At 34.7% G+C, this 10,988-nt stretch overlaps 1 protein-coding gene across 5 annotated transcripts in view; it reads left to right on the top strand.

Annotated features, from left to right (window-relative positions):
* LOC121865482 (PAN2-PAN3 deadenylation complex subunit Pan3-like) overlaps window positions 1-9,608 on the top strand; it is a 98,224-nt gene extending 88,616 nt beyond the window's left edge. For all 5 annotated transcript variants that reach the window (XM_042364973.1, XM_042364972.1, XM_042364975.1 and 2 more), the window contains 2 exons: window positions 1,784-1,867; window positions 5,907-9,608. In XM_042364973.1, the coding sequence (XP_042220907.1) occupies window positions 1,784-1,867; window positions 5,907-6,035 (213 nt within the window). In that variant the 3' untranslated portion in view covers window positions 6,036-9,608. The remainder of the gene's footprint in view (window positions 1-1,783; window positions 1,868-5,906) is intronic.
* The last annotated feature ends 1,380 nt before the right edge of the window (window positions 9,609-10,988 follow it).

Raw genomic sequence — 10,988 nt, 5'->3', positions numbered from 1 at the left:
TACCTGTCAGATTTGGCTGTCCATCAGTAGTCACAATTACCTTTTTTTTTCCACTAAGTCTTCTCCAGTTGTTGTTCCTTTCAGTGGCTGCATTGATGCCAATTCTTCTGTGCTCTCAAAATTTTTGGTGTTGCCTCGAATGAAAATTTACAACTGCGCTGTGTCTGACATGACAACTTTCATCAAGTGCCAGAGTATAGTAATCAAAAGTCCTTACTTTCACTTTAAACTGCGGATACATGTTCTCAGCGATGTCCTCTACACGTCAAACAATTGCTCACCTTGACAAACTTACTTTATCAAACTGGTTTTTCTTGTCTGGACATCAAATAGAGGCAGAATCAACCATACATTCCTTTATAAATCCTCCTTCAGAGAATGGCTTGCTGTTTTGAGCAACTTTGTGAGCAATTGCATAACTCACTCTTGTAATATCATCCTGGGATGCAAATTGTTTTTTGTTTTTTGTTTTTTTAAATACTTTTCTGCTGTAATTTAGCAACCATCTCGTTAGCTTTCTTCCTCTTTTCTTCTTCAGAATTTTTTTTATATTTAACAACTTTTCTTTGTTTCTTCAGGTCATAAATGATGGTCGTTCCGACTCCAAACTCCTCCACGAGTCAACTCGCACTCAGACCACAGTCAAGTTTTTACAATAACTAAATTTTTTGTGCTATGGTTAAGCATAAATGCCTTTTTTTTTTTTCTCCATTGTTACCCATAGGGGTTCCTGTGGGTCTTTCCGACATTTTCAACTGCATATTCACGCAACAAACCGCAGAAAAAGCACAAAAATCACTGAGTAATGTGCGGACATCTGTGAAAAGTACAGAACAACAATTGATGCCAACAGCCACCACCCTGACCCAGTTAGGGTAGATTAGGTCACACTTGTAACCCGTCGTGGAGCGTTGGGACTCGCGCATCGCCCGGGAACTTATTAAAAGCCTTGTGGAATTATTTTAATCTTCCACTGCAGGTGCTCCCAAAAAAACTTACAGATTTCGGAGGTTTTCGGTTTTTAGAATTTCTGATAGGGGATTCTCAACCTGTATTATTATTATTTCATTTTGGTGCTGGCTAGTTGAATCTGCTGATTGCCTGGATACTGAATAACCGGGAACTTAATGTAATTTTACTTTTGTGCAAGGATTTAAAAAAGTTTACTGTAATTGGAACTTAATAAGTGATATTGTTCACATCAGTTTAGCAAAATAACTAAGTCTAATCAGATGGCAATGACAACTGAAAAGAAACCTGATCTATGCTGGTTCAGAATCTTCTCACAATCGTATGTGTTGCCAATTTGTGTTGTTAGGCTTTTCTTATCACAGATAAAGCCCTCTCACACTTAAGTCTGATACTAATCTATTAATTACTCATGCCTCTAAGGATCTTAGTTTATTTTTCAGCACGTGTCTTAAATTTTTTTGTGTTGAAGAATAGTATAAGCTGGATTGGTAATCAAAAAAGGTGAAATATTCATGACTGCCCTAAAAAGAAAAGAAAAAAATGTTAAACCTCAGGAAGGGGAGGGAGCATGAAGTGAGTGAAAGACTAAAGTTATAGAAACAAAACAGATATGGAGAAAATATAATTCAGTTACTGGAGACCGGACCACCACATATTCCTACAGCATCATTTTGACATCTCAGTAGAAAAAAAGAACTGCCTTTATTTTACTTCTTGTATGGCAGTCCATTCATGGATAATTGATTTTGTTTTATTTACTCTCACCCTAATAAGGCATAATTTTAACCATTTCTATTTTATTTTCTTTCAGGTTACAGATGATGGAAGACCATGGTTAGATTTGGCACATGTAATAGCAGTGTTAAATAAATTGGATGCTGGTTCCCCAGACAAGGTAAGTGTTTTGTTAACAGATTTTAACCACATATCCAACTCAGGTTTTGTTATTAGAGAGCATTATTATTCTGTTGTGTGGATAAATACAGGAACCATTTTCTGAACCAGTAAATTATTGTACCGTACTGTATATACAAAAGTGGGTTGGCATTAGGAAAGGCATCAAGGAGTAAAATTTGCTTCCAGTTTGCTTGATGGCAATGAGGACACCATGCTGTCAGGGATGGGTAATCATGCCTAACCCATTCAAGCATGGAAAATAATGTAGCAGTAAAACAGCGATGATAATGTATTGATCAGTACTATGTATATCTACTCCTTAACTTTGTTTATGATATGGCTCCTCAGACGGTGCAATAAGTTATATAGTAAATGGGTTTACAAAAGAGTAAAATGTTTATTGTAAATAAATATACAGTTAACCCTCACTTTACGCGGTTAATGTAACCCGGAGGGTCCCGCGTAAAGTGAGAAACGCGTAAAGTGAATAACATAACATATGGGATTAATTGAAATGGAGTCCGGGCCGATCCCCAAACTCCACTTTTTGACGACACACAACTATGTTGTAGTAAAAATATTATCTTAACTTTATGATGGTATGCACACACAATTAATAATTAAGAGAAATATCAATAATATTAGGTTTTTTAACACTTACATTAGTAGAAAAAATGGCTGGGCACACGGGGATGGGCGGTTGGTTCCGAGGCAGAGGGCAGATTATTGGCCCTCACCTGTGTCACTTGTATCAATTGTATCACTATCCACCACAGAGGCTTGCAGGGCCTCTTTGTCAAACTCCCCAAAGTCCATATAAGTCCATATCCTCACCATAATTATCACTATCACTGACTTGGGCCGGCTGTGGTGGGTGGCGGGTGAAGAACTGGTAATGTTTTGATGACTGGGCGACCTTGTGCGCACCATGTTCGCGCAGCTTACACAACATGGCGGATGGCGGGAGGTTTGGATCCAAAAATGGCGCAGCTCACCAGCCGCTCTCCGCGTAAAAGGGTACACGCACCGCGGAATGTGAGCATCCTGGGTTCCGGCAGGGCACCGCGTAAACGTGGAAACGCGGAATGTGGGACCGCGTAAAGTGAGGGTTAACTGTATACAGCTCCAGTGATTCTAGAATTGGAGACCGTTAGCATTGTATATTCAACAGGTAGTTCTCCTAAAACAGTGCTATTCAACCTTTTTTGATGTCGTCCACCCCTAGTAATGAAACTTAAAAAGCCATCTACCCCAAGTGGTAATTTTTTATCTATTTATTTATTTTTTATTATTATTTTTTTTGTGCTAAAATAGAGAAAGAAAAAAACAGCAGTTTCACTTGTATTTATTTAACATTTTATATTGTAATCTAATTTAATATATATTTTCCACTCAGAGCACAATTACTTTTATTAAATTAATTAAAGGAAAATAATAAATTAAAGAATCATAGGTATAATTCTCAACCTATAGTGCAAAAAGGACCAATTTCCAAAATACAGTGGGGTATGCTATAACGAATCTAATTGGTTCTAGAACCTTGTTCGTTATAGCATTCGTTCGTTATAGGATTAATCCGTTCCAGGCCCCCAAATACAACCACTTAACACTGAAAAATATACAATAAAATTGTAAAAATTGTAAAAAAGTGCATAAATTTGCATCTAAACCCCTGAAATAAAGAATATCATTAATATTTGTAATAAAAAAACAATAAATTAGTAAAAAAAAAAAAAAAAAAATTATTTTTTTTAAATAATGTTCGTTGTAGGAGTTTCGTTCGTTATAGCATTCTCAATTTTATAGGTAAAACCGTTCGTTATAGGAATATTCGTAGTAGGATCCGTTCGTTATAGCATACCCCACTGTAGCCAATTTTGACTTTGGTCCATGCAACATTACCGTAAGTGAAATACTTTTTAGTGCAGTAAGAGCCAGTCTCTATCTCCATTGGTTTTATGAGTAGTAAAGGTGCCATGGGCAAATGTCATACCAAAGCTTTACTTTTGTGAGAGCAAGAAGGGCAAATCTTATTAACAAAGGAAGGTTAAGGCAGATTTCACAGGTTCACGGTACAATCTGAACAAAATATACAAGCACCTCATGGATCTCCTCATTTATAGATCAGAAGGCAGCCAACTCTTCTACAAAACCTTAAAGACAGATGACTCAGAGTGATGGTGATAATTACGATGAACCACGGGAGATAGAGATTCAAGATGATGTCTTGTAGTTAATGGAAGCTCTTTAGTGCTGAAATATCAAAGGTTATTGAGTATTTTATGTTTTAACTTCTTAATTTATTTATTTATTTTTTTATGAAAATATCAAATTTGTTTCCATTTCTTACATTATGAATACTTACAACATTCAAGAACATTATCATTGTTACAGAGTATTAGTTGCAAAAATGGCCAATGTGTACTGTTGTACCCTAAACTGCATCTCGCCTTGCTGCAAAAAAAGCCAAAGTCATTTAAATGATACTCATACAGCACTTCCCGTTTGTACTTGGGACCTCCAATTAACACACAATTCTCAACTAGTGTGGCTTCCAACTGCATTTGTTTTGTAAACATTTATCTAAAGGCTGATTTTATAATAGAGATTGAAATCTTCCTTTGCCTTCTTAAAAAATTTGATTTTTTTTCTTTGGCTAGAGAATTATGAATTTTGGGGGGATTCAGTGGCTTGGCTGCTTCTGTACTTTGTCTGCTATCAGCTGAAATTTTGGCATTGGGCGACTTTCGAGTGTGCCCAGCAGGAGGGGATCCACATTTGAAATAACGTTCCTTTTCTTTGATTTGATTAAAACTAAAGCTGAGAAGCCTTGTTCACAGATATGATGTTGGCATCTGCACGAACATGGTCATCGCCTGATTGGCAAACTCCCTGTTTTCTGGAATATCCAGCAGTGTAACCCAGATATCCATGGTGTATGCTAATGTCTTGAAGGCTGTTTTTTGAGCGTAATCTGTCTGGAGCTCTAATAGAGCTTCAGAATGGTCAACCCCATCATCAGCAAATGGATTAAGAACCCACATGTTGGAGTTCAGGTGTTTGCTCTCACTCTGGGAAATACACATTGAGGTTTTCCTGAATCAAGGTAAAGTGATTGACAACCAGGCGGGACATTCGCATCTCCAATGTCTCCTCTTCTGCTGCCTGCACCCCGTGTTCCCAGCCACATTCTCATAAAGTTATCAAAAGTCGAGAAATCAGAGAAATAGTACTTTTCTAATTAGGCTCTTCGCTTTAGCACCTTCAGTTTGAATCCATTTAATTTTACCATTGCTGTGAAAATATCCTGACCTTTGGCTTGGGTACTGAAGTTGATTTTGTTCAAATGATCAAGAACTAAGACCATATATGACAACTTTGCCAGTCAAAAGTTATCCTGATCTTTAACTGCCATGGGGTTTGGTTCCTCTGAAGAAAACACACAACTGTTCTCTCAGTGTAAGCACTCTGTTCAGAACCTTTCCCCGAGATAACCACCTTACCTCAGCATGAAAGAGCAGTTTGGTGAAGCTAGCTTCCATATCTTTGCGCAACTCACCGAACATTCTGTGCTTTTTTGTATAGGTCTGGATACAGTAATTCATAATTCACACGTGTCGCCATCCTTTCAAATCTTGTCCACCCCTCCATCCACCCCAAACAAAATCTCATCCACCCTTGGGTGGACCGTCCACCCAGGTTGAATAGCACTGTCCTAAAATATAATTGATTGATTGATTGATTGATTGGGTAAGATAAACACACACACACACACACACACACAAGAGAAGAGAAGGGGTAATGCATGAACAAGAGAGGGTGGTACGAAATCAAATTATGAAGGTGTGATATTTATAGCTGTGGGTTTTGAAGGCGTTAATAAATAACTTTAAGAAAAACAACTAATACAGTACAGTACCTTCATGATGATACACTTTGTTTTATCTGTAATTTAAAGAATACAGTTAATCATTACCAGTATAATAAAACAAATTCTTGTATGAAGATCTTCATATGTATATATTGGAATGTTACAGATATGTCTAATGTCCCATGATGAGCAGAACATACTGGTTACATCATACGCAGAACTGAAGCGGTGCTTTGAGAGGTCTTTTGCTGAACTACTTCAAGCTGCCTCATCTCACAAGACCACAATGTCCTAGCAATGTCTTATTTGCTTGTGGTTGCTTCCCCATTCACTGTTGCATTAGAAGTGAAGGGGATCAATTAATATTTCATCTGTTGTTATGGTTTGGAGATACCAAGCCTTATACAAGCTACCACTGGACACACAATAAGTATGCAGTTGTGAACATGGTAAGCTTAGTGATCATGGTCCTTGGACCACTCGCCCAATATTGGTCTCTCCATTAGAGGCATTATATTGAAATTTCAATAATACTGTCCAATTTTCATAATCACAGATGATGTCATGTGAATTCCAGTTACTGTGTTTCACCAGGAAGGTAAGCCACCCATCATCTTCACCATGTCACTTCACCAAGTTTAAGGTTCTGGTATGTTGTTCATCTTGTGATGGATGAACAAGTTGGTTTGTAGTATCTACAAGTGACACATGATGATTCCTGTTAGTGGAGTATCTGTTTTTAAAAAAAAAATGTTAACATGTACACCACAGTGGTGTCAGGTTACCACAGGTAATTAAACTCTTGTTAATTTGGCTTTTAGTTATTGGCAGCTGATTTCACCTAGAGAAGTTCTGCATATAAACAAGTACGTACGATACTAATAGTAAAAGCTAAGAAATATAGATTAAACACGTTTAACATAAAAGGCAAAATAATTTGTAAATAGGTGGTATATCAGCAAAAGGAGAAGGGGGATAGTTGGGATATATTATTATGATTATTGGTGAGATGAGTTTACCTACAATATTTTTAATACACATAAGCCTCAGTGTCAATGAGTCATATTCATTTGAGTATGTCTGAGATTGCTGTTTTTATGTAAGAAATCATTTAGTATTTAAAAGAACCAAGCGATTGAAAAATACTTAATTGTTTTTATGAAAAGTGGGGGAAATGTTTGAAAAAACTGTGAAGTAGATAATGCCAGTTGAAAAGCAAAAGAATTGATGTTTGCATTTTCTGTGATAGGTGTGGACCTGGACTGCCTACAGTGGCAAATATTTCCGATCAAAACGACACTCTCTACTCTTGTGTTTTATTTATTGTGTCAGACTTTTATAATGAGATACAGTGATATGATGCATCTCTTCAGTGAAATTTACTTCACTTACACTTGACTTTGATCCTCAGTACTGTGATTAATTTTGCAATATTGAATAAGCAATAGCTTGACTTTGTATTGTACTAAAATATACAGGGATTACATACACCAACTTCTGTGAAGTGAAAGATTTTACTGAATATTATCAGTAAGAAGTTATTGGTAACTGAGTAGCACAAAATCAGTGTACAGTACCGTACAGGTACTTACAAAATTGTTAAGAAAGTAATTGAAGATAAGAGTAATATAAGAAAACATTATATCACCCCAATTGTATCAGATGGTAACTTTAGACTATATTTTATATTGTTAGGTATTAAAGAGTATTACAGTATTTATTTTTGTGAGGCATAGTGAATGCTCGACAGGGTTTTAGTCAGGTCTTGGTGTGGTTATCTGTGACTTGGACTTATTTTTCACTTTAAAACAAAAGTTCTCATTTACTGATATCAGCTTTTCAAGAAAATTTTTATTGATTTATTTTTCACATTTCTAGTTGCTGTATGTGGAACCATTAATATTCTATTATACTTAACATTTTTATGAATTTTAATCATATTGGTTTTCCATTCTTTATGATTTATCCAAAAGAAAAGTTTCCCTTGAATATTACAGGAGTGAATGGTATTATTAAAGAGATCTGTCTGTCTATGAATGTGCATATATCTCCATATATTAAGTACAGTATGTATTTCCTTGTAGGATGCAGCATGGAATTATCATACACCTGACAACCAACTTTATACACACTTTATTACGTCTAATTAGGTTACTTCACTGCAGCCTTAACCCTTTGAGTGCATAATTTAATTTTGGGCTGGTTCCCTTTGGAGTGTGAATTATTCATCAAAAAATGAAATTAGCATTAAAAAAAATTTCACAACTTTTTCAATATCAGATGAGGGTCTGTTTTCTACCTCTTGCACAAAAATTACCCGATAGTTTTTGTGTTTTCGGAAATCTCATAATTTCCGTAAAAATTTATTAAATTCGTCATCCCGTAAAATGTACATAATAGGATTGAAAGAAGTCCATACACAGCTAATGTACTTGTTTTTTATAAAACACCTTTTAAACATTTGCATTTATTTTCTCTAAATAAAAATTTATCCTTGTACAAAATACTGAAAGCTAAAGAGCTAATTATTGCAGATTTTTCTCCACATTATGAGTAACTATTAATTTTGCAATTATGACTTGGAAGAAAAAAATATGGCAACGTGATCATCATAGACAGGTATTTTATCTAATATAGTACCAAAAATAAGTAAATGAATAAAATAATAAATAAAAAACATAAGAACCTCTGACAATGATTGATAATCAATAATAACTTAATAAAATTCATACATCACGAACTGACTCATCAATCAAGAAAATAATGCACATAAAAAACACACAAGAGTTAAATGGTGTCATCAGGGTTAAAGGGACCACGTGTGTCACGCAGCAGCTGATTTCAAGGTCACTCGAGCTGTTCGCTTCTTCCCACCTTTTCAATGCTACTGCATTCTTAACAGATTTATAAATGAATATAAAACTTGCATATTAGTATCCGAGGGATAATATTCCATAAGTAAATAAAAGAATTAAAATTCAAACCCCATAAATGCAAATAGTAAACAAAACATGTGAGTGATAAATGAAACACACGAGTATTCTGATTTTTCTTGTCACCTCAGAAGTAAAGATTTAGCTTATATGTGTTAGTATATCAAGTGATAAATACTGTACTAATGAATACGTGTGTGAAGTATAATAAATTAAACCATCAGTACATTAAGAGAATTATAGCGCTACTTTCCATGTGGGGTGTCAGCTGATGAACATGTAAACAATGAGCTGTAGTAGTGTTTCTATCGCATAGCAGCACACATCCAACTGAGGCACCGATTTTGAAAACGAGAAGATATTCCTACTCTTTGTACTGTGGGGAAAAGTTTTTCTGATGCCATGGAGTAAATCCGCTTTTCACTCAGTGGTAATAAATATTCGGGAGGATATATCCACTTATTGCACTCAAAGGGTTAAAAGCCTCAGGATACATGTAACACTATCTTGAAAAAATCAGGACACAGATTGCTTGTATTTTATTAGTATTGGGCAAGTACAGTATTGTAGTCAAGAATGATGGTTCTCTTTGATATACTGCACATGTATAGGCGAGCAGAAAATTTGAAAGAATATGCCAACAATGCAGGTACCCCTCTTATACTACATTTTATTTTTATATGCCAATCCTATGGCCATACATTTGTTTAGAAATTCTGAGAAATACAAAGAATCATAACATTGAATTTAAAAAGTTAACTAATATGTTATCCTACAAAAGGGGGAGGGGACAGAATCGTATTGTCCAGTAAAACACTCCAAAAGGTGGCTGTTATCTGGGGATCCTGTACAGATATTGCCATGATCTGCACATTTTTGTTCATTGTAAGAAGCCTAAATGTGTAGATACCACCCATGAAATGTTCTTTACTCACCATGAGCTATGTGAATATGTATTTTGGATAATATATATATATATATATATATATATATATATATATATATATATATATATATATATATATATATATATATATATATATATATATATATATATATATATATATATATATATATATATATTAGTTGATAAACCACCTGATGCTTAAGTGCAACAAACTTTCTTGCTGGGGAATGCTGTAATGTTCAAGAATTAGAAAATATATATGGTACTGTACTGTAATAGAGCATTGATGAACAGAACATACATAGATTTCCACTTCATGTATTTTAAGTCACGTGGTACATTCAAGAGAAGGGAACTCCACTAAGATTCTGTTTTATAGTAACTGAATTTTTCTTGTTATGGAGTGGGAGTTTTACAATATTTAGTTAGGGGATAAACCTTCACCCAGCTCATCATTATAATATAGAACTTTGGGGGTATCTTGAACACACACACACACAGCTATTTAGAAACAAAATTATGGTAGTAGGTGTAATAATTGAATAAATTGTGGTATAATTAGGCATTCGGAAATGAAGAGGGTGAAAAATGCCTGTCCTTATTTCAGATCTTTAAAACATTAGTGGTTAGCTCCAGTCCCTTAATTTTTTTTTTTATTTATCATTCATACATATTAATGTGGTCATATCCCATTTTGACAGTGTGTGTTGTCATCTGTCTACTTTTCTTTACATATATTGTCTGACTTTAATTCCTTAATTAATTATTTTCAAATATTATGAAAAGATTATTAAATTACAGTACAAGTCAATTGCAATATTGCTCAGCATCAAACAAGGTCAAGGTCAGCAGTCATCAATGAAGGTCATCCTATTCTAGAAAGTATCCACAAATGTCAACTTCCTACTTAAATTTTCATAGATGAAAGAGTCCTTTGTCTTGCAATCTCTCCTTTCCTGATCTTATTCCACTGACTGTCTAAGGTAAATAACATTTGAATTTACCATGCTAAAGCATCAACAGTTGCTAACTAATGTTAACCAAATACTCCTATCTGGTTGGCTTAGGCATAGAATAGGCGCTCCACTTTTTGGTCAACAGTGGGTAAAGGTCAAAGGTCCCTGTCAAGTATATTATATGATGCTTTAAAAGGCAGAGCTTTTAATTTTGTAGTATTAATGTTGGTGCTGTGTATGAAATGGATGAAAACTTGGATAAATACTGTTTTAAAGGATTGTTTAGAAAAAGAAGAAGATAACCATTAGACAACTTTCTAGGCACTCAGTGTGATGTCAACTCTGGAAATCCTTAATAATTCACATTGAAACCAAGAAAATTATATATATATATATATATATATATATATATATATATATATATATATATATATATATATATATATATATAT

The sequence above is a fragment of the Homarus americanus genome, unplaced genomic scaffold, assembly GCF_018991925.1.
Source record: "Homarus americanus isolate GMGI-L3 unplaced genomic scaffold, GMGI_Hamer_2.0 scaffold25483, whole genome shotgun sequence".
NCBI lineage: Eukaryota > Metazoa > Arthropoda > Malacostraca > Decapoda > Nephropidae > Homarus > Homarus americanus.
Note: the sequence above shows the minus strand (reverse complement) of the source record. Positions and strands in the feature narration are given on the sequence as shown.